This window comes from Bos indicus x Bos taurus, chromosome 3 (assembly GCF_003369695.1).
Source record: "Bos indicus x Bos taurus breed Angus x Brahman F1 hybrid chromosome 3, Bos_hybrid_MaternalHap_v2.0, whole genome shotgun sequence".
NCBI classification, from domain to species: domain Eukaryota; kingdom Metazoa; phylum Chordata; class Mammalia; order Artiodactyla; family Bovidae; genus Bos; species Bos indicus x Bos taurus.
Genome location: NC_040078.1, coordinates 70,134,883 through 70,159,047, shown reverse-complemented (window position 1 = coordinate 70,159,047; position 24,165 = coordinate 70,134,883). Strand labels below are relative to the sequence as shown.

General features: G+C 40.4%; 1 protein-coding gene across 2 annotated transcripts in view; it reads right to left on the bottom strand.

The window, feature by feature from the left end:
- The window catches only part of CRYZ (crystallin zeta), a 28,695-nt gene extending 4,544 nt beyond the window's left edge, over positions 1–24,151 (bottom strand). The window contains exons 1-7 of one of the 2 annotated variants that reach the window (XM_027536870.1): positions 24,050–24,147; positions 23,371–23,514; positions 18,802–18,925; positions 17,057–17,209; positions 13,320–13,483; positions 6,869–6,920; positions 950–1,099 (exon numbers count right to left, since the gene is read on the bottom strand). In XM_027536870.1, coding sequence (XP_027392671.1) covers positions 950–1,099; positions 6,869–6,920; positions 13,320–13,483; positions 17,057–17,209; positions 18,802–18,912 — 630 coding nt within the window. In that variant the 5' untranslated portion in view covers positions 18,913–18,925; positions 23,371–23,514; positions 24,050–24,147. Of the gene's footprint in view, positions 1–949; positions 1,100–6,868; positions 6,921–13,319; positions 13,484–17,056; positions 17,210–18,801; positions 18,926–23,370; positions 23,515–24,049 lie in introns of both variants that reach the window. The other variant, XM_027536869.1, reaches the window with a different exon arrangement.
- Between the last annotated feature and the right edge of the window lie 14 nt (positions 24,152–24,165).

Here is a 24,165-nt window from a genome sequence, read left to right as displayed (position 1 = left end):
CTCATTTTCCCCTCAGTTTGTAATGACCTTGTTTACACTGTCATCAGTACCTGGGATATCCTAATTCTTTCTCAACATGAGCAAGTAGTTTGAGGTCAGCAAAGTAATCAGTGTTTAGTAAATTGTTACTATGGCAAAGATGGAGAACTCCAGAACCTGCTTGAATTCCACTGCAACAATGGAATAGATGTAACAGCAACTAAATTCTGCCTCACTATTTTTGATGAGGTAGTGGTTTCTCCTCCAAAAACATCCAATAAACAAAGAAACTTAATTCCCTAGGCCAGACAGATCCAGTTTGTAATCCATGGATAATTCAACTTTCTATGGAAAATTTACACCAATAGAAGTTATATTAAGAATACCTTTTTGATGCCAGAGGTGGGGCAAGGGGTGCGGGATGGATGAAATGGATAAAGGTGGGATCAAAAGGCACAAATTTCCAGTTGTAAAATAAATAAATCATGAGGATGTAATGGACAGTGACTACAGTTAGGAATACTGTTATTACATGTTTGAAAGTTGCTAAGAGAATAGATCTTAAAAGTTCTCATCACAAGAAACAAAATTTTATAACTATGTATGGGGACAGATGTTAACTAAATTTACTGTGGTGATCATTTCACAATATATAAAAATACATGTTTAAAAAATGCCTTACAGCTGCAAATACAAAGCTGTGGCTTTACTTAAAATGTGATTTGCATTAAAGAGCACTGATTTTTATAACTGTAAGCCTCTAGAGAGGCTATATTTTATTTAGTAAAAATAAACAAGACAGAAATGATAGTGAAGGTTCGAAAAGTAGACATCTCTACTTTTTTAAATTAATTAAAGCTTTAAAACACATAGGCAAAACAAACAACTTTAAGAGAGTAGTTGATAAAAAAAAATTACAAAAGAACATGAAACAAAATGTTAGTTTTATAAAATTATAGAACAATTTTACCTTAATTTTATCAATATAGTTAGCTTCTTTGTGATTAAACACTTTGTGGGCTCCATTTTCCAAAACAATCTTTTGTCCTTCCTCAGTACTAGCTGTGCCCAAAACCTTTAAGCCGTAAGCTCTTGCAATTTGGCATGCTGCTATTCCAACCTTAAAAAACAAAATACAGCCCAGGAGTTTTAGGAACTTTGCATCTCTGCAAACATTTATCAAATACATACAATTAAAATAAGGTTCTTCTAGGTTCTAGAGTATTGCTAATAAATGTTAAGGGTCTAAACAAAGAAATAAGAAACACTGTGCAAAACACTTAGCATCTGCTTTGTGCAGAAGATATAGGGTTTAAAGATGGTCAAAATATGCTCAGTGACTTCATACTTTAACAGTACACATAAAATACTACATAACAACAGTAAGTCATCTATCACTTACGTAGAAGAGATAGGTATGTACATGGGCAAATCTATATTCATGAATACGATAAATATTTATTATTTACTACGTGCAAGACATATGATAGACGGAGTGCCTGAAAAACTATGGATGGAGGTTCGTGACATTTTACAGGAGGCAGCGATCAAGATCATCCCCAAGAAAAAGAAATTCAAAAATGCAAAATGGTTGTCTGAGGAGGCCTTACAAATAATTGTGAAGAGAAGAGAAGTGAAAGGCAAAGGAGAAAAGGAAAGATATACCTTTTTGAAGGCAGAGTTCCAAAGAATAGCAAGCAGAGATAAGAAAGTCTTCCTCAGAGATCAATGCAAAGAAATAGAGGAAAACAACAGAATGGGAAAGACTAGAGATCTCTTCAAGAAAATTAATGATACCAAGGGAATATTTCACGCAAAGATGGGCACAATAAACAACAGAAATGGTATGGACCTAACAGAAGCAGAAGATATTAAGAGGTGATAAGAATACACAGAAGAACCATACAAAAAGGATCTTCATGATCCAGATAACCATGATGGCGTGATCACTCACCTAGAGCCAGACATCCTGGAATGTGAAGTCAAGTGGGCCTTAGGAAGCATCACTACAAAGCTAATGGAGGTGATGGAATTCAGTTGAGCTATTTCAAATCCTAAAAGATGATGCTGTGAAAGTGCTGCACTCAATATGCCAGCAAATTTGGAAAACTCAGCAGTGGCCACAGGACTGGAAAAGGTCAGTTTTCAATCCAATCCTTAAGAAAGGCAATGCCAAAGAATGTTCAAACTACTGCACAACTGCACTCATCTCACATGCTAGCAAAGTAATGCTCAAAATTCTCCAAGCCAGGCTTCAACAACCAAGAACTTCCACATGTTCAAGCTGGATTTAGAAGGCAGAGGAACCAGAGATCAAATTGCCAACATCTGTTGGATCATCAAAAAAGCAAGAGAATACCAGAAAAATATCTGCTTTATTGATTACACCAAAGCCTTTATTGTGTAGATCACAACAAACGGTGGAAAATTCTTAAAGAGATGGGAATACCAGACCACCTGATCTGCCTCTTGAGAAATCTGTATGCAGGTCAAGAAGCAACAGTTAGAATTGGACACGGAACAACAGACCAGTTCCAAATAGGGAAAGGAGTATGTCAAGGCTGTATATTGTCACCCTGCTTATTTAACTTATCTGCAGAGTACATCATGTGAAATGCCAGGCTGGATGAAGCACAAATTGGAATCAAGATTGTCAGAAGAAATATCAATAACCTCAGATACGCAGATGATACCACCCTTATGGCAGAAAGCAAAGAACTACAGGGCCTCTTGATGAAAGTGAAAGAGGAGGGTGAAAAAGTTGGCTTAAAACTCAACATTCAGAAAACTAAGTTCACGGCATCTGGTCCCATCACTTCATGGCAAATAGATGAGGAAACAATGCAAACAGTTACAGACTTTATCTTTTTGGGTTCTAAAATTACTGCAGATGGTGACTGAAGCCATGAAATTAAAAGATACTTGCTCCTTTAAGAAAACCTATGACCAACCTAGACAGCATATTAAAAAGCAGAGACATTACTTTGCCAACAAAGGTCCATCTAGTCAAAGCTATGGTTTCTCAGTAGTCATGTATGAATGCGAGAGTTGGACCATAAAGAAAGCTGAGCACCGATGAATGATGCTTTTGAACTGTGGTGTTGGAGAAGACTCTTGAGAGTCCCTTGGACTGCAAGAAGATCAGAGTAGTCAATCCTAAAGGAAATCAGTCCTGAATATTCATTGGAAGGACTGATGCTGAAACTGGAGCTCCAATACTTTGGCCACCTGATGTGAAGAACTGACTCATTAGAAAAGACCCTGATGCTGGGAAAGATTAAAGGCAGGAGGAAAAGGGAATGACAGAGGATGAGATTGTTGGATGGCATCACAGACTCAATGGACATGAGTTTGAGTAAACTCTGGAGTTGGTGATTGACAGGGAAGCCTGGCATGCTGCAGTCCATGGGGTCGCAGAGTCGGATGCAAGTGAATTGACTGAACTGACGTGCAAGATGTGGTTCTTCACACGTGAACATATGTTCTTAGGAAGGGGGAGATAATAAACACGTGAAGAAATAAACAAATAAAGTAAATTCAGAGAATGAAAAATACTTGAAAAAAATAGCATATTGGGTTATAAAGAGATAGAGAACCAGGCCAATTAGGTCATCAGCAAAGGCATTCTGAAGAGACCTGAATGGAGAGAGGGACAAGCACCATCTGGGACAGGTATGGGACGCCTGATGGAGGATGCTATAGGCTGAATGGTCACGGCTATCCTGCTGAAGTGCGAATGAGCTTGGGGCATTCAAACATCAGAAAGAGGGTCAAGAGGCTTAAGGGCGGGACATGTGGAAGGGAGCAAAAGATGAGGCCAGAGAGGTACAGAAAGGCCAAGGCACACAAGGCCTTGAAGGTAAAGACTTTGGATTATATTTAAGAGCCATGCAGAACTACTGGAGAGTTTAAGCAGGAGAGGGATATGATCTGAATTGGGCTTTTAATAGAACATTCTAATTATATGGGTGGCAAAAAGAAGGTAGGGGGACATGGGAGCAGGAAGATAAGGACTTCATCAAAGACTGGAGGTGGGAGGTGAGGAATAGAGAAAAATCAAGAATGTCTCCTCGGTCTCAGGCCAGAATAACTGGGTAGATTGACTTGGATGAGGAAGATGAGAGAGGATCAAGTTTGTGACAGCATCAAGAATTCACTTTGAACACACTGGATTCACCCAACTGAAGATGCTCAATCATTAGTTGAATATGATAATGGACTTGAAAAGAGTTCAGAATTGGACACATACATTTGAGAATCATCAGTTTATAGGTAGTACTTAAAGCCACAGGATTGCATGAGATCACTAGAGCACTAGATAAATGTGCTGAGCATAAAGGAGAAATACAACTATTTTAGGAATATAGATAAAAGCAATCATTTAAATTCTAATACTAGGAAACATGTTTGACCCCATGCCAAATGAAAGGTACAGATGAGGGTCATCCCATACATTTAGAATCAGCTTTCTCACGCTTGGCGCTATTGGCCCAGGTAATTCTTTGCTGTGGGGACTATGCTGTGCAGTGAAGGGTGCTTAGAAGGAGCATGCCCAGTTTCTGTCCACTGGATGCCAGACCCTTTCATCCAGTTGTGACAACCAAAAATATCCCCAGACGCCACCAAATGTCCCCAAGTGGGAGAAGAGATGGTATGAAATTACCCCTTATTGAAAACCACTGATTTAAAGGAAGATACAGTCATTATGGACTGGGCAAGATAGAAGAGAATTGAGATGAAAAAGATGATGGAAACTAATTAAAATTGTAACAGAATCATAAACTCCCAAGCCTGAAATAAGACCTTAAAGATTGTATGGCATATGGGAGTGAGGAGCCTGAACCCCGCTGGGTTATGATGAGGATTTGTTTGATTTAACCAAAACAAACACAGGGAACTCACTCTGAGTGTGAGAGACATTCAGTTCCACGAAATACCAATACACCATGGGGTTAGCATGGTTGATTTTTGCTACTTTAATTTTTCAATTAAAAAAAAGGGGGGCCTCTAATAAAACCACAATTTAACCTAAGAGATAATGTAAATATTATCTCCTTATGATCTAACTACTTCAAAGGGGCACTCAAGAGCTATTTTAAAGAGTTGCTTATTCTATTCTTGTCAACAATTATACTAACAATATTTCAATAGATTATATACTATTATGTGTCAACTATTTTTTCTTCTATTTATTTTGCTAACAATAAAACAGAGCACTCCCCACCAACATATCAGGATGTTGGCTGTGTTCACAAATTCTACACAGTTTTAAATACACAACATAATCCCAAAGGAATGTGATTTAAATGAGGACAGAAAGTACAAATAGAAGCAAGACAAAACTCAGCACTGTTTCCCCCTGATGGGCAGAGAGGATCAGAAGCGCTTCACACACCAGGTCGCCAGCCTATCCCTGCCAGCCAAGGATTTAACAAACTCAGCCAGCATGGAGAACAGTCTGGATTTGGCTTTAAAAAAAAAAATCATGATGAAGCGACCTGGCTTTTTACAAGAGGGTAAAGGGAATAAAAAGAGATTTTCTATAAACTCGTCTCTTCCCCTTCCTACTGAAATCTCTCTTTTTGACACAGATCACAAGGTTAGCTCTGTGAAAGCCAAGGCAATTTAAATAAATGCATGTTGGACAGATTCTGTCCTTATTTAGCATTAAATTTATTTATTTAGGGCTAAATTTAATTTAACCCCCAAACTGCCTCTTCAGTGAGGCTAAACAACGGGAGTTTTTGACAAGGGTATGTGTCATATTTTCTCAAGCCCCAGAAAGACAATCTTGATGTTTTTTTAAGTAAACAGTCTGTGAAATCCTTGAGTTGATCTATTGGAAGTACATAGGAAGCTGGGCTTGAAACCTCATGATACATCCACGGAAAGTAACAATTATACAGAGGTTTGAATTCTCTGTACTACCTGTCCACTTTTAGAGGTAAATGCATTTTCAGGATGCCCCTCATTATGCCGGAAACAATCTGCCATTAATAGGTTACTTCTTTCCATCTCCTCTCTGGAATACAGTGTCCTGAAAAGGTTAATCTGCTTCCTCATACATCCAGCCCCAGGCCCTGTATTTTAAAAAAGCGAAATCGTGTCTCCAAAATTTCTAAAGCCTCTACATGCAGGATAGAGGTCATGTGGATTTCTTGTTAAATTCCAACCTCAGAGCTCTAACTTTTCCTCTAAGCTCCTCAGAGGCAGATTGACAGCCAGTTTCTTGAAGAGGTTTCTGACAGCTCTGTGTTGGGTGATTTCACTGCAGGGCTGGTTTGATAAGTTCTGAGCATTCCCCAACGCCCACCCCCTCACACACACCCATTAGCATTTTAAGTTGTGGGTTGTGGTGTGAAGGACACAGCTGTATACTATGCACCCTGCGAATGTCATCAAAGCGCAGCAGGCGAGCAGGAAGGGAGCTGGAAAGGATGAAGAACTCACAGTGTGGCTTTGCAGTGCTGTCTGGGGCAACAGAGGTAAAGCTTTAATGAGCCTTTATCCAAGGGGATGTGGAATTTATATTAACCTTAAAGGACTGTTTAAAATTCTAAATAAATATTCTTATAACATTCACTTCTTGAAAAGAAAAACAAAGCCCATTTATCTTGGTCCATACCCAACACAGGTGGAAAACCGAATGCATGCATTTCTGATCGGGTAATCTGTTGAATTTATTAACCAAGAAATGCTAAACGAATATGATGGGGAATCACCTTCAGAAGACAGAATCTAAAGTCTCACTACAAAAAGAAAAAAGTCATCACCCTTGACTATATTTATAAATTTGGTTTTTAAAAGCAACTTAAAGAAATATAATGTGAAACCCACAAACATAACCTCTAAAAAAAAAGCAAAAAACTTAAAAGAAAGAAATACTTACTCCTCCACTAGCTCCATGAACCAGAACACTTTCTCCAGGTTTCACACAGGCACTGAAAAAGAAAGCACAGGTTCATCGCCTTACTTTGGAGCTAATTAAGCTCAGTATTTGTCATAATTCTTAAGAAAATTCTACCTTCATTTCAACCAACAGTTACCCAAAGAGGAAACTCATCCTGATAGACAACCTGAGATATTCTCCACGCTCCCCAGACTCAAACAATGGTTCTTTAGAGCCACAGATAAAAGAAAACATTCAATTCATTTATTCATTCAACAAATGTCTACTGGGAGTCAACCATGTGCCAGATATTGTTGGGGCGCCAGGATCATAATCGTGCTACCTGCTAAGAGGCTTTGTGGATGTGCCAAGGGAAATTGCTTCACCCAGAAGAACTGGAGTCTCCCATTCATTCCCATAGAAAGTGTCTCAAAAACGGTCATTACAGCTCAGTCTTTATTTCATGGTTCAGACTCACACCTGAGTAAATGCAGCAGCTACTGTCTTCCTTCTCCATGACTTTCAAAACCTGGCTCCAAGCCCTTGTTTCAGAAACCAATGCTGAGTCAGCAATGGGAAGAGAGTAAGAAATATAACAAGTCCTGTCACACAGGTTCCCCTACCACCCCCTAAAATGCCCAGAGCCTCTGGTAGAACGACATATTCTTTTGACCTCTGGTTCACCCACTCCTTTTCTATTACACTGAAAGCAAAAACATGCAGCAAGACACAGTGATGCTTTATTATTTCACATGGACAAATGCTGATGTCACAGGCCAGCAACAGCTGTGTGGTCCAGATCTGACTCTCAGTGAGGATCCCTTGTTTACCAGGACAGTAGGGGGTGGTCACCCTGTAGAGTGGAGAAGGAATGGAAACCCACTCCAATAGTTTCACCTGGAAAATCCCATGGACAGAGGAACCTGGTGGGCTATACAATCCATGGGGTCGCAAAGGGTCTGATACAACTTAGCAACTAAATCACACCACCCTGTACAGATATTCTGTTCAATCTGAGAGTGAGAACACAGTCACCCAGAGTCCTGCTCAAGGCCGTGTGCCAACAGCTGACAAATGGCAGCTGTGAGTCAGTAAATGAAGTTTCTCCAACATGCTCGCTTGGGGATGGGGGGTTGAGCACAGTGAGTTAAACTGAGGGTTTGGAGTGATAAACTGAGACAGCTATTCCAAAACACTTTGACATTTTAAAAAGTAAAATACAAATTTAAGGGAATAGGATTACTAATATTATACTCTGGGTCATGAAATACTTTCAATGATTTTTTTCCAAATCTTATAAACAAGTCTCCACACACTAAGTACATTGTCCTAAACCCCTGGGCCTGCAGCAGGTGGAGAAAAAGCAGGCAAACTGTCTACTGGGTCTCCATGGCTACCATCCTTCTAGCCTTGTGGAGTCACTGTGATGGTGAAGTTTAAGTGTCAGCTTGGCTGGGCCATGGTGCTAGATATGGGTCAAACATTCTGGATATTTCTGTGTAGGTGCTATTTTGGATGAGATTAATGTTTAAGTCAGGAGACTTTGAATAAAGCAGATTATCTTCCATAGTGTGGGTTGGCCTGGCCACTTGAAGGTCTTAACAAAACAAAGACAGACTTCTCCTAGAGCAAGAAGAAATTCTGACAGAAGACTGTCTCTAGACTTGAACAGCTACTCTTCTCAGGCTCTCCAGCCTGCTGGTCTTTCTACTGATTTTAGACTCAGCAGGACTCCATCCATCAATATACACATTCTGTTGGTTCTGCTTCTCTGGAGAACACTAATAGTCCTCCGCCCCTGGGGCCTGTAGCAGGGCTGGAGCATGTGGCCTGGCTTTCGGTGCTGCTGTGTTACCCCCTCCTAGGACCTGGCTCATAGGTTTCCTTGTTGTTCAGTCTCTAAGTCATGTCCAACTCTTTGTGACCCTATTGTCTGCGATGTGCCAGGCTTCCCTGTCCTTCACTATCTCCTGGAGTTTGCTCACACTCACATCCATTGAGTCAGTGATGATATCCAACTATCTCGTCCTCTGTTATCCCCTTCTCCTCCTGTCCTCAATCTTTCTCAGCATCAGGGTCTTTTCCAATGAGTTAGCTCTTTGCATGAGGTGGCCAAAGTACTGGAGCTTCCGATAGGTTTCTTCTTCCACCCTAAATCCAGCCCCAACCTGAGAGATTTCAGCATTTATGGGAAGAAAACTCACAATTCCTGAATTCTCCTCTATTTCTACCACTCTTCCCACACCTAGTAGTTATCCCTAACCATTCTACCTGAGGAATATCAGAAACTAATAACCAGTATTGATCTCCTGTTCCGATTCGGTAACCCCATATTCCCTCAAAACCTTTTCTTTGGCTTCACAGAGCTTGCTGTCTGCTCCTTTTCTGCCCTCTTGCTGCTCCTGCCGCACTCCCATCAGCCTGGATGCCACGGGACATTACCCCAACTTCTTTCTTTCTCTCCAGTGTTCCCATTTCCTTTGTACTCTTCAATTTGCCACTAATATTCCAGCCCTGGATTAATACTATGGGCTACTTTCCCTGGATAATGTATCCAAATGGCTAAATACCCTAAGAAAAAAAATCACATGACTATGCATTTTGGTACCACTACAGTTCTGATTCTCAAAAGGTCACTTTGCTTCCTATTTAGTTATGAAAATGAAGCAATCACATATGAGTTCCTTCAATGCCTCACCTCCCTGCCCACAAACTTTCCATTAAGTATACCAACGCTGAAAGATTGCTATTGAACCACAAAAGACGCTGGGATTCTTGGGAATTCAATCTGGGGCTAGAGGCGAGACTTGATTGCTCAGAACTTTTGTGTAATAAAGTTTTATTAAAGTATAAAAGAGATGGAGAAAGCTTCTGACACAGACATTAGAAGGGGGCAGAAAGAGTGCCCCCTTGCTAGTGTTAGCAATGGAATTATATACTTTTTAATTAGTTATTACAATGAATCAAAAGAATGTCTGGAGGTTGTAAAGATCTTACTAGACCCACTCCCTTAATTTACATTTTAAGATAACAGGATTAGCCAGAAGGTTTTTTCCAGAAACTGTCCTCAAGCAGGACACACTGTTGTTATATAACCCTTAGTACAGAGTTTAAACTGAGTTGTTGTGTAATCATCAGTTCAAAGCTTAAAGATAAACATGACTTATGTGACTAAGACCAAGGAATGTAGAGGGAAAAAAAATTTGTCCTTTCCTCCTCCTTGAGAATTCCAGACCCCTCTCTCCTTGGAGACCCCGGGACTTCTTATCAACCGGCCCTAGGAATTGACTCTCTCACTGCCTCTTCCAGGTTCAACAGGTGAGTTCTCCTTTTGATCAGAAGCCAATCTCTCTACCTCTGTGCTAAGTTCAATCCTTGCCCAGCATAGGATCTTGTTACATCTGCTATTTTGCCCTCTTCTCCAAGCCTCCCATCTGTCTATTTCTGCTACATCCTTTCTTAGCTATAAAAATAACCAAGTCCTGTCCATCTTAAAAAAAAAAAAAACCCTTTGTTCCCACACTTTCTTCAAGTAGTTTTCCTATCTCTTTCTGCCTGTCTCTCTGCTTTTTAAGAGTAGTCTCTATTCAAGAATCGATTTCCTTTTCCTTTCTCAACCCATTCATTCAAGCTTTGCTCCATCACTCTACTGAAAATGATCTGACAAAAGCCACCACTGATCTCCTATCACTAAGCCTGGCTGTTATTTTATCCTCAAACAGTCCTCACTGCTGCACTGACAGCTAGTTTCCCTCCTTGGTAGCAACATCAACTACCACCCCTAACAACATCCACACTAACTGAGCACTTGTTCTGTACTATTCGCGTACTAACAGCTTTATATATGCAGGTCAGGAAGCAACAGTTAGAACTAGACGTGGAACAACAGACTGGTTCGTCAAGGCTGTATACTGTCACCCTGCTTATTTAACTTCTATGGAGAGTACATCATGATAAACACTGGGCTGGAGGAAGCACAAGATGGAATCAAGATTGCCGGGAGAAATATCAGTAATCTCAGATATGCAGATGACACCACACTTATGGCAGAAAGTGAAGAGGAACTAAAAAGCCTCTTGATGAAAGTGAAAGAGCAGAGTGAAAAAGTTGGCTTAAAGCTCAACATTCAGAAAACTAAGATCATGGCATCTGGTCCCATCACTTCATGGGAAATAGATGGGGAAACAGTGGAAACAGTGTCAGACTATTTTTTTGGGCTCCAAAAATCACTGCAGATGGTGATTGCAGCCATGAAATTAAAAGATGCTTACTCCTTGGAAGGAAAGCTACGACCAACCTGGATAGCATATTCAAAAGCAGAGACATTACTTTGCCAACAAAGGTCCATCTAGTCAAGGCTATAGTTTTTCCAGTGGTCATGTATGAATGTGAGAGTTGGACTGTGAAGAAAGCTGAGCGCCAAAGAATTGATGCTTTTGAACTGTGGTGTTGGAGAAGACTCTTGAGAGTCCCTTGGACTGCGAGGAGATCCAACCAGTCTATCCTAAAGTAGATCAGTCCTGGGTGTTCATTGGAAGGAATGACGCTAAAAGCTGAAACTCCAAAACTTTGGCCACCTCACATGAACAGTTGACTCATTGGAAAAGACCCTAATGCTGGGAAAGATTGGGGGCAGGAGGAGAAGGGGACGACAGAGGATGAGATGGCTGGATGGCATCACCAATTTGATGGACATGGGTTTGGGTAGACTCTCAGAGTTGGTGATGGACAGGGAGGCCTGGCGTGCTGCGATTCATGGGGTCACAAAGGCTCAGACACGACTGAATGACTGAACTGAACAGCTTTATAAGCATTACCTCATCTAATTCCACCACACCCCAAGGTGCTTGCTATTATTATCTGTATTTTTCAAGTCAATAAACTACAGTTGAGACAGGAAAGCAACTTGACTAGTAGTAGGTGGAGACAGTACTAAAACTGAGGCCTTCCTGGCTTCCACACCTACAAGCTTAACGGATGTTTAACAGACTCAGTGACCTCTAGACTCTCTTGGCCTTGGGTTACACGCCCTTTGCCTCTCTCAGGACTGTCCCCTACCTCTGATCACATTCTAAATGTTAATGCTCAGTACAGTTTCAGTCTCTCTCCACTGTTGTTCTCACTCCCTGAGGAATTTCATTTCGTCAGCTCTTACCACATGCTGACAGCCCCAAATTTAAAGCTCCAGCCTTTGAGTTTCAGACTCTTTCATCTGACAGGCTGCTGGACTTCTCCATGATGATGTCTGTCTCAGTTTTATGTCCAAAACTGAACTCAGTTTCCTTTTGAAACTTTTCCCTCCTTCTCTTTGTCAAGTCAAACATTACCCGTTATAAAGCTGTAAGTATTCTTAAGCTCTTTCGCGCCCTCATTTTCCACATGCAAATAGTTACCAAATATTTCTGATTTTACTCCCTAAATAGTTATCCTTTCCTCTCCACCTCTACCATGAGCCTTGCTCTGGCCCTTAAGTATTAATAATGTTCAGAGGGTACTTCTGTAAGCTTCTCGCATGTCTTTCTCCACTCCTGTCATAAAATCCATCCTTCCCATAGCAGATGGGTGATCCTAATAAAACACAGATATGACAATATCATTCTCCCAAATAAAACACTACATGACCCCTAAGTCCTTACAGAACAATATGTGAGCACTATAATCTAGCTTTTTACAATCTGAGGTGCACCTATTTGATAATGACAGCTAACATCTACTGAGAGATTACTATGTTCCAACTTTATTCTTCGCCACTTTTTGCCTTGAAATCTTCTAACAAAAGCAAACTGCTATAGCTCTTCTCCCCAGATACCCCAATGTTTGCTCCCCACACCAGCTCTTCCCATTCTCTAGAATACCCTCCCTATTCCCAGCTACCCTTCCCCAGGATAACGCTCTCTGATGCTTTTCAAATACCTAGGGAATTTGATTAAGATACAGATCCTCAGGTATCAGCCATGGAAACTGACCAGGGGGACTAGGGTAGAGCCACTGTACTTTAAAGTTGCAGCAAGTAGTTTCTGGAGCTGGATAACGAGATTTTTGAACCATGGCTTTAAAATAATCCAAGACTTATGCCTTGCCAGGAAGCCTGACCTCATTGCCACAGGCATGTCCCTTGTGATCCCGTAAATCCCTATGCACATCTCTACCACTGTCCTTTCCACATTATATATCAGTATTATTACTCTTATGTCTCTCTCCCTTACTAGACTATGAGCATCTTGAAGACAAAGATGGGGTTTTGCAGTTCTTGTCTTTTTCTTCAGTGATTAGAACAATCTACCAAATTAGCAGAGTTTCTGCTCCATAAACCTTAACAGTAACTTAATGGGAACCAAAAATGACCAATGGGTAGACGGGTGGTAGGAAGCATAAATTATATATTACCTTCCTCCAATTAATATCGCCCTCCTCTGGTGCTGGTTATAAAGCTGACAGAGTGTGTTATTACCTGTGGAGCAGAGCTCGATAAGCAGTAAAGTATGGGATGCCGATGGCAGCTCCTTGTTTAAAGTCCAGCTTTTCTGGCAGTGTGTAAACAGTGTGATCGGCTGCCAGAGCATACTCAGCATAGCCCCCAGAGATGGTCCTGGTAGTGAAAACTCTGTCACCTTTCTGCGGAAAGCAATAAATTAATAAATGCTTCAGGGATTAAAAAGGTTGTCAACATGGGTGCAACCCTTTAGAATGCAACACTTATAACAAGAAATAAAATGAGTATTTATATATTGTTGTCTACATCCTAAGGTCTCATAAAAACAACTTCAAAATATGGAACATTTTTCAATGTTTTATTATGGAAACTAGGAAGAAGAAAAATCAAGGGAAATAGGAAAAATAAGAAAAGAGAGAATGTCCAGAATGGTCTAAAGATTATGATGATAACTTACCTTTATTGACAGCTTGCTGTGCAAGGCACAGCATTAAGTGTCTAATGAGTGTTCTCTAATTTGATCTTCACAACAGTCTATGAGGAAAACTTTCATTGCCTCCCTTTAGATAATCCCACTTCAAAGATGAGGAAATGGAGGCATAAATAAGTTCAGTAATTTGCTCAGATCAAGCAGTTAATAAATGGTAGTTAACATACATGTTTTTTATACAAAACACTGGGGAGAAGAAACAAATACAATGTAAGGTTTCTTCCAAACTGTTCCAAATCCTTTCTGTAGGTTTGTTCCCGCATTCCCCTCATTTTTTATGCATGGACCAAAAGGCAGGCAACTCTGCCTGGATCCCAACAACAAAGATGAGCCAGGAAAAGTGTCTTGACCTGTTGCAGCACCAGAAACATATAACAAACTCTCCATAAACGCCTGCTGGGTCCTCACTACTGGAAGGCAGATGTGTAACTGAGGGTGAGGACAGGCACCATGCAAGCACTACAAGCTGGCTCCATGTGGCCTGTACACCAAGGAAATTAGACTGCTCAGTACAAGCACCTTTTCTAAATCTTGTTTCTTCAATTAAAAAAAAACAAGTAAATAGTCCTTGGAATAAGCAAAACATTAAAGCAATAACTCTCAATACACTTAAATTTGCCCTATAATACAACACTATAGGGTGAGATAGAGACAGAAAAGGTTCCAAGGGCACCCAGGAGTCAAAGACAAGTATCACTGCTTAACAGTGTTGCCTGCAAATGGTCAAGTATGACTAACATCAGATTAATCCTGTTTTTACAGCTTAAAAACACACTGCATTGATTTGAATATAATCCCAACCTGTTTAAGAATTCACTATGAAAAGCAGTACTTTTAGTTCTGTGATGGATATTAATAGCAAGACATTCTCCCTAATCTCAAGCTTCTTAAACTCCAGGAAGAGGGAAGAAAAGGAGAGAGAGAATTTTAAAGCAAGGCAAATCTGATGAGCCATCAAAGATTTGTACGAGAAAAAGAAAGAAACCTTTATGCAGGTCAGGAACCAACGGTTAGAACTGGACATGGAACAACAGACTGGTTCCAAATAGGAAAAGGAGTATGTCAAGGCTGTATATTGTCACCCTGCTTATTTAACTTCTATGCAGAGTACATCATGAGAAACGCTGGGCTGGAAGAAGCACAAGCTGGAATCAAGACTGCCAGGAGAAATATCAATCACCTCAGATATGCAGATGACACCACCCTTATGGCAGAAAGTGAAGAGTAAAAGTGAAAGTGGAGAGTGAAAAAGTTGGCTTAAAGCTCAACATTCAGAAAACTAAGATCATGGCATCTGGTCCCATTGCTTCATGGGAAATAGATGGGGAAACAGTGGAAACAGTGTCGGACTTTATTTTGGGGGGCTCCAAAATCACTGCAGATGGGGACTGCAGCCATGAAATTAAAAGATGCTTGCTCCTTGAAGGAAAAGTTATAACCAACCTAGATAGCATACTGAAAAGCAGATACATTACTTTGCCAACAAAAGTCCATCTAGTCAAGGCTATGGTTTTTCCAGTGGTCATGTATGGATGTGAGAGTTGGACTGTGAAGAAAGCTGAGCGCCAAAGAATTGATGCTTTTGAACTGTGGTGTTGGAGAACTCTTGAGTCCCTTGGACCGCAAGGAGATCCAACCAGTCCATTCTGAAGGAGATCAGCCCTGGGTGTTCTTTGGAAGGAATGATGCTAAAGCTGAAACTCCAGTACTTTGGCCACCTCCTGTGAAGAGCTGACTCATTGGAAAAGACTCTGATGCTGGGAGGGATTGGGGGCAGGAGGAGAAGGGGACGACAAAGGATGAGATGGCTGGATGGCATCACAGACTCGATGGACGTGAGTTTGAGTGAATTCCAGGAGTTGGTGATGGACAGGGAGGCCTGGCGTGCTGTGATTCATGGGGTTGCAAAGAGTCGGACACGACTGAGTGACTGAAATGAACTGAAAAGGTTCCTAGAGTTTGCTGATGTGGGCCCTGCAACACAACTTTCTGTGATGATATAAATGCTCTCCATCTGCACTGTCCAACAGTGGCCACTGGACACTTGGCTCTATTAAGCAGCTGAAGAATAGAATTTTTAATTTTAATTGAATTTGAATTTCAAACAGCCACATATGGCTAGTGGCCACCGTATTTGGAAAGAATAGGTCCAGCTTCTAAGCTAAAGATATCACACTAGATAATGGAAACTGAGGGAGCATATGAGCCCATCATGAAGAAGGAAGAGAATACAAAAGGCCGAGTCTACGTAGGGTCAGTGGGCACTGGGCAACACCAAGAAGTGAGGAACATCCAGAGAAAAAGAAGATTGAAAAAGGATGCTCAGAGAGGAATGGGAGGTGGGGGTAGGGAGGAGACCTGGAGAATATAATGTCACAGAAGCTGAAGAAGAAGGTTTTTTTTTGGTAAGAAAAAGTAAGTGGCTGAGAGTGTCAAATGTCCCAGAGAAGTCAAGACAGATAATAACATAAAAGGACCCATTAGCTTCAGCAATATAGAGGCCATTAGTGACATTAGTAAACATCGTCTCAGTGGAGCGGTGGGGGCAGGAGTGGGACTGCTGAGGCAGCGGAGTAGAAAGCAAAAGGAATTTTCCTGGCTTCCTGGGCCAGACCCTGTTCATCTTCGCTCAGTTCAATTTTGGTAAATGTGCTGCCACAGTTGAGCAGGTCAAGGAATGATGAGGACAGATGCTAGAACATGAATATGCTATCTAGGTTTTTTATATCTTTTTGTACATAAATAACAAAAGCTCTGATCATAACTCATAACATCTACATTGACTCAGCCACCTTGGTCTGAATCATAGCTCTAAAAATGTATAGTTGACCTTGCATTTGTTCATCTTTTACTTATTATTCAAAAGAATTAGCCTTCCCTTTATTTTGTAGAACTAAATTTTATAGAAGGAAAAAAAAAGAAAAAACTTTGTTGGCTGAGTATTATCAGGAGTTAGGAAACAGTATAATTTCCTTGCTTATTATATTCTTTCCTTAAGTATTTCTATTAAATCAAAGGATCACAGTTCAATTCTATGGGGATGTGGAGACACAGCAATTACCCAACACTTATTTCCAACAATGCAAACAAGCAAGGTCCCTGGATAAAAGGTAATTTCTTTTTTGACTAGAGGAGTCCCCCAAGTGGTAGAAATTGTGTAATAGAGCCTTTTAAAGACTTAAATACAGACACATTTTAAAGCTATGTCAAAATGTTAAAAAATATACATATTAAGCTAAAATAGAAATAATTTAAAATGTAATACCTTGAAAGCAGATACACTCTCTCCAACAGCTTCTATTATCCCAGCCACATCGAAGCCAGGAGTATAAGGTAGAAGTGGTTTTATATTGTGAGTGCCAGAGCGAATGTATGTGTCCACTGGGTTTACACCACACGCTTGGACTTTGATGAGAACCTGCAATGACAATGTACTTCAGTTCATACAGAGCAGTTAGGCATTCATTCAGCATTTTCATAGGACTGGAGTGGAGTGATCATGGGAGCTACAATAATAGAGGAGAACCCTGCCTTCAATGAGCTCACATTCCAGTTTTAGAAATCACCATATAAATAAAAAGGTAAGACAGAATGGTCTACATGCTATACTAAAAACATCTGGGGAAAATAGTGGTGGAGATATCTGAGGGGATGTGTACAGAGACTCTATCAAACCTATTTTCTCCTCCTGGACAGCAAGGTAGGAAGAATATTCCTTCCTGGTTTCTTCAGAGTTATAAGCAGTCAAATGGAATGTAAACATAAGTGACGAAAGCTACTTTCGGGACTGACCCACAGAGTCCTTCCTAGGCAATGTACATAGTGTTTCCACCCTTTCTTAGTGACCTCAGAAGACAGGTGTTGAAGGTGGCAGAGCCACACAAGGGAAGAAGCACAGGTCCCTAATCACTTTGGAAAGAACTCGATCCACTGACATTTTAGAATTGTGGAATTTAGTGAATGAGAACCACTGAGATTTTTTTTTTTAAACTTGTTATTTTATATTGGGGTATAGTCAATTAACAATGTTGTGGTAGTTTCAGGTAAACAGCAAAGGGATTCAGTCATACGTATACACGTATCCATTCTTCCCCCAACTCCCCTCCCATCCAGGCTGCCAACCATTGAAATTTTGAGGCTACATCTATTATAGAAGCTCATCGGACCTTAATACAGAATGATTACTTCTGCTATCAAAGTAAGGAGAGGCCTTATGAAGGAAGTGGTATTTGATCTAGATCTTAAAGGATTAGTAGATATCTTTCAGAATGGAAGAAGTATATTTCAGGTTAAAGGAACAGTATGTGCAAAGACAGAAGGAATGAAAGGACCTCTTGGGGAAACCAGACAAAGCTTGTATTGTCACAGCAGTCTACTGAGAAGAAATGATAAGAAATAAATCTTTGCCAAATCATAACCAAACTGTAAAAACTCTCATAAGGCTTGCTAAGGAAGTTAGACATGGGAGTGATGGTAGGTGCAGTAATAAAAATATACAATTTTTATTGAAAAAGTATATTGTTAAAGTCACTGGAAATGATTAAAATCTATATTTAAAATCTCTTGTATGTGAAAAAGCATGTATGCAGAAGAAAATTATTCTCCCCATGCATAAAACAAAGATCATGAAAGACTGTAATTGAATAATCATGACTCCATTCAGAAAAATCCAATTACTTCACTACACAGATGATTTTCAACTTCATTCTTTTTATACATTTACTTCACTAGTTAGAATTATATGTTCTCTTTGTCGGAGCTTAAGGTGTAAACAGAAGTGAAGGTAGCTCAGTCGTATCTGACTCTTTGTGACCTTGTGGACTGTAGCCCACCAGACTCCTCTGTTCATGGGATTATCCAGGTAAGAATACTGGAGTGTTTTGCCATTCCCTTTTCCAGGGTCCGTCTTAAAGCAATGTCTTTATAAATCATTCTTTCGAACAATAACTTCATGTGCTAGAGACATACACTCAGTATAATTATTGCCTGTTTATAAGTAATGATTTCCACCTGATGGTCTTTCGGAATTGGTACAGCAACATCCGACTGGAGTTTCAGCACTTCTGGTCCACCAAATTCAAAAACTCTAATAGCTCTCATCAACTTCTGTCCAGTTGCCATGGTGATCTAGATACTAAGAAAAAAAAACCAACACATTGTCATATTGTATCTAGGCTATCACTGTGTTTTCCCCCCTGGAGGGGGAAGATCAAACAATTTTTCAAACAACAATTTAAATCATGAGCTTACCACTGATCTCATTTCATGTTTAAGGACCTTTCATCTTACAAATCCTTCAGCTACAAAGCAAAATGCTTCATATTATTTCCTGTAGGGATTCAGTGCTTTCAACAAGGGAATCAAACATACAAACAAAAACATCTGGATAGACGATGCATGATACAATTATCTTAGGTTTCGTTTTGTGTAAGCTTGGGCTATAACATCTTGGAAATTCTAGGAGCTAATGTAAGTTTTCTTAACATTAGATAAACAGATCTTCTTTTGTTAGATGATATTTCAGATATAGAGAGAAATGTAAAACATACAATAAACATTTACCTGCTACCCAGCTTTAACAAACCTTACCACTGTAAAAACCTAAAACGTCGTATTATAGATATAACTGAAGCCACCTCTAACCGTCCCCAAACCCATTTCTGTTCCACAATTCTAGGAGGTAACTATTCCCATAAACTCAGAGCTCATACTTCTCAGGCAGGATGTAATTCCACTGCAACATGTATTTGCACTGTTAAACAGTATGTGTTATTGTTATTATTTTGCATGTTTTCAAACTTTATAAATAAAGTTTATAATCATAGTGGATCATATTGTACTGAATTCTGAAACTTGCTTTTTCCCCTCGGTATTAAGTTTTTGAGATTTATCCATGCTGAAACATTTAGTTTTATGAAGTTCATTCATTTTAACAAAGAAGAATAAACAGCTAAAAACTGCTTTGAGTGTAATCCTCTATAAATCATAAGTGTAATTTATAGTTACCCTTTCTCTTCTACCACTGTAAATACTGAAATGAAAACTCGAAGTTAAAATAAGCTTAGAAAGGTAAAGAACATATATATAGACAGAGAATTGGGTAACTGGAAATCTTACATCTATAGAGATGTAATGAAAGGGCTTTGTCTGACCTCCATAATTTTGCTTGTCTGCTATGACAATTTCTTGAAATTAACCACACCAAATATTGCTAAACTCTGCCACCACCAGGAACATCTTTGATAACTTCTGGAGTAATCATATTCACCAACCACGAGCAGCTGAAACATCAAAAAGAGCTGCAGAAACTAAGAGTTGAGATGAAAGAATTCAGACTTCACTGTACTGAAGCCCAACACAGGACTCCTTGGAACAAGCTCATGCTAACTATAAAATGCCCTTCCATGTGTGGGGGGAATCAAAGCACTTTAATGGTGTTATTAATGGAAAGTTCTTGATATAATTAACCAAAAGTTGTGCCATTTTAAAACTCTTTATTCAAAATGATTTAATACAGTACCTAGTATAGAAGAGAAAATAAACTCTCCATTGCTAAAAGGCTGTTTAGCAATGAAATAGCCTAAAGGGCAGTATTCTTACTAAAAAAGGGGGTGGGGTCAGGAGCAGGTGTAAGCCTCACCCACTGCACAGCAGCTGACCAGTCCTAGGGTAAGAAGCCCGTGCAGGAACTAGGACAGCGGAACAGGCAGCTCATGCCGAACCTACCCCGCAGTTTCACTCCTGCCTTTCTGTTTGGATCTTCACTCAAGCTGAGTATTTCTTAAGACTTGAAAGCGAAAATATATATAAAGAAAATAAAACAGAAAAAGAAAAGGGTGTACAGACCAGAGTTTTCTACTCTGAAAATAAGAACATAGCTCTTTTTTTCTCCTTTTCGTCCTCAGCATGGTGTTGTGAAAAGAGTGCGGGCTTTGGAATCTGACAGCTCTCAGTATGAATCCCAGATCTATCATTTACTAGCCATGTGGCCTTGGGCAAGGCAGTCACTTTTTTTGAGCTTCTTCATCTGAAAACTGAGTTCTGCTCAGGGTTACCATGCAAGAGCCAGGGTAGGTATGAAGCACAGAACCCAGCAAATATTTACTTCTATACATAGTGATATCATGATTCCTTTCCCCCTCAGCTTCTCCTTTCCAATTTCGTATTCATTAAGATATCTTTGGTTCTATAATCCTATAGTCATCTTTGATTTAACAATATTTATGGGACTATTGTAAAATCAAGTCCTTAACCTCAAAAAGTTCACAGTCCAGAGAACTATTCAAACAAAGCACTAATACCAAACATTGGTTGTTATTCATTCAACATGCATTTTTGAACATTAACTATAAGGGAGGCACTGTGCCACACACAGAGAGCACAGAGGGCAAGGATAACAAGCCCCAGACTCCCCACTCTGCCCTCATCTCCCTTCAATGCCTGCGCGCGTGCATCACACACACACACACACACACACACACCATGTTAAGAGGTATAGCTCTCTTTCCACTTTCAATATCTACTTACTTCCTCCCTATTTCTTTCTTTCAAGCTCTCACATCTATCTTCTCACCAATGGACATCACTAGTACCCTCAAAGAACTGCAGCAATAATAAAAGCAAAATTACCCTGAAATAGGATCTGTCAAAAATATCTAGCACATACATTTTTTTCCTCGCATCTGGACATTTGCTAAGTTGGAAGAAAAGAACAAAGGAAGAGACTCACCCTTAATCCTGGATTTAGAAGACCCCACCTCCAGCCCGGTCTTGCTCAGTACTGCCCCTTAACCTGTGGAGCTCATAAGGAAACAGGGCATGGCCTTGACAACTCTAACTTCTGCTTTGCTTCTGGTGGTCTTATTTCCTGCTGAGCCCTTGCCACTATAATCGCTCAGGCTCCCATCTGCATTCATTGCCTTTGAACCCCCTCGACTACCTACAGGATCATTCGCTTCATAATATAGGCGCTAAGCTAAAAAATTGTTAAAATACTAATTATTATTCTTAAACCCTTGCAATACCTGATTTCTTCTAAACAGCATATCTTTCACATCCATTAACAGAATTTTCACAGAAGCAAGTTACTAAAACCACCATTTAATTGTATGCAGAACTGGAAATAAAATCACCATCCTTCTTACAGATGAGGAAACATCTAAGGGGTTGAGATTCACCAGGGTCACACTGAAGCCGAGCTGAAACCCAACACCTTAAATGTTATTGGGCATTTTTTCCCCCCTAACTGTAAAATCCTTTTCATCTCACCCTTTGAAATACTGGCAGAGAGGACCTTTAATTTCTTAGAGATAGAATTTATAATGATGACAGTGAGACAGACTGAGGTAGAGATATGAAATTCAGCTAACTTGGAGGTAGCATTACATATTTTATGATTAAGACACCTGCTTTGAGTCTGAAATTTTTCAAATGCCCATAAGTTAAGGGATCTACTAGAGATACACAGAATGTGATTCTTTCAGGAAAACTATAATAATAATAATAATAAATAATAATAAGTTTCCTATCTATAAAATGGGGCCAATGCTCCGTTGTGAAGATGAACTGCAGCATCACATGGGGAGTGCTTCAGAGCACGCCTGACAGGCTGTAAACTCTATTATTCACAGTAAATCACTTAGTCAGCATCGGGCTCATCACACTGCTTGTGTTTTTTAATTAAAATGTACTTTAGCAGGTTTTTCTGCTATATTTATCAAATATAAACTTTCAATCAGAGCACCTTGGTTTATTGTTCAGTTTTACTTATTAACCTGTGAAATGTTGCCAACCATATTTTGCAAATAGAGGAAATACAGAATTTAAAATTCTTCCTTCAACACTGATCTTTTTCAAGCTATGCTTGAATCCATTGGGTTTAAATGAAAATTAAAGGGATAGGGAAAAAGTTGGAAATATATTCTCACATAGAATGAACAGATCGATTCACAAAGCCAAAGCAAAGATATATTATTTTTTTAAAAATTCGTACTTTTCAAGAATTTCTAACAAGAAAAAAAAAAAACTTGGAAAGAGAATCAAACATTATAAATGTGCTACAGTTGATCAAGAATGACTCATAATATCATTTATTCTTAAGCCAGAAAAAAAATTTTTTTAATTAAAAGCAGCCAAAGAAAAGTCTCTTCTTAGCTGAATGACCTTGTCAGGATACTACTTCATGGGCCGGGCTCTTAGTACCCACTTCTGATTAGGAGGGAAGGAGGAGTTGATCAGATAGTTATTCTAACCCCCTGCAGGTGTCTGGGAAGAAAAGATTGGGTGGAACTAACTGGTCAGGCTCTTCCTGCCCTGGGGCAGCAGAGCTCCGTGGGATTTACTACTGCTGACCAGACACTCACAGAGTGTCCCAAAGGTTTCAGTGGGAATCACACAGCCATTTTCCACTAATGCTGTGCTATGCTCAGTCCTGTCCGACTCTTGGGGACCCCATGGGCTGTAGCCCACCAGGCTACTCTGTCCATGGAATTTTCCAGGCAAGAGTACTGGAGTCGGTTGCTATTATTTCCTCCTGTATGGGAATCTTCCCAAGTGAGGAATCAAAACTGCCTCTCTTACCTGTCCTATGTTGGCAGGCGGATTCTTTAGCACTGTGCCACGTGGGAAGCCATTTCCACTAGTTGCTGACAATCAGTCCAAACTTTAGCCCTTCAATGGTTGAATCATTAATACACCTTCCTTGGTCACTGAGATAAGTCTCCTCTAGAAACGTGTAAATACCCAACGACGTGTTAACAGGGAATTTTGTTTTTTGAAGAGTCTTCTAGATGAGGGTCATGGCGGGGTAGAAGGGGTCTACACAATTCTCTCCAAGATGTCATCAAAGCAGGAGGAAAGACCGGAGAGAAGGAGCCCTATGAAACCCGAACCCGAGTGGCCGCGGGTCACAGCAGTCGCGAGAGGCCGCAGGAATCCAGAGCCCAGGCCGAGGGGAAAACTAGTGGGGGGCAGGCAGGCAGAGGCTGCGGGGTGGGCGCCCCGCTGTGGGACCCGAAACGCGGACCCTGCCAGTAAGCAAAACCGGGCTCTCAGGACCAGTAAGTCAAACTTCCCTGGTGACCAACGGGTGATCAACTAGCAGCCCCCGGTGCGGAGTAACTTTGGCCACAAACTCATCCCCGTCCTCCGGGAGGACGGGGCGCAGGAAAGGAACGCAGCCAAAATCCAACTCGGTTCCTTTTGGACGAGCGCTGGGGAAATCCTAATCCTGAACTGAGGGACTTTTAAAACCACTTACCCGGTTCTAGAGTGGAAAATCAAAATTTGCGAGCGTCCCCCGAGATTGCACGGGAAAAGCGGGCGGGCCCGACCGGCCCCGGCCGACCACAGCAGTTTCAGGCTCCGCCCCGCCCC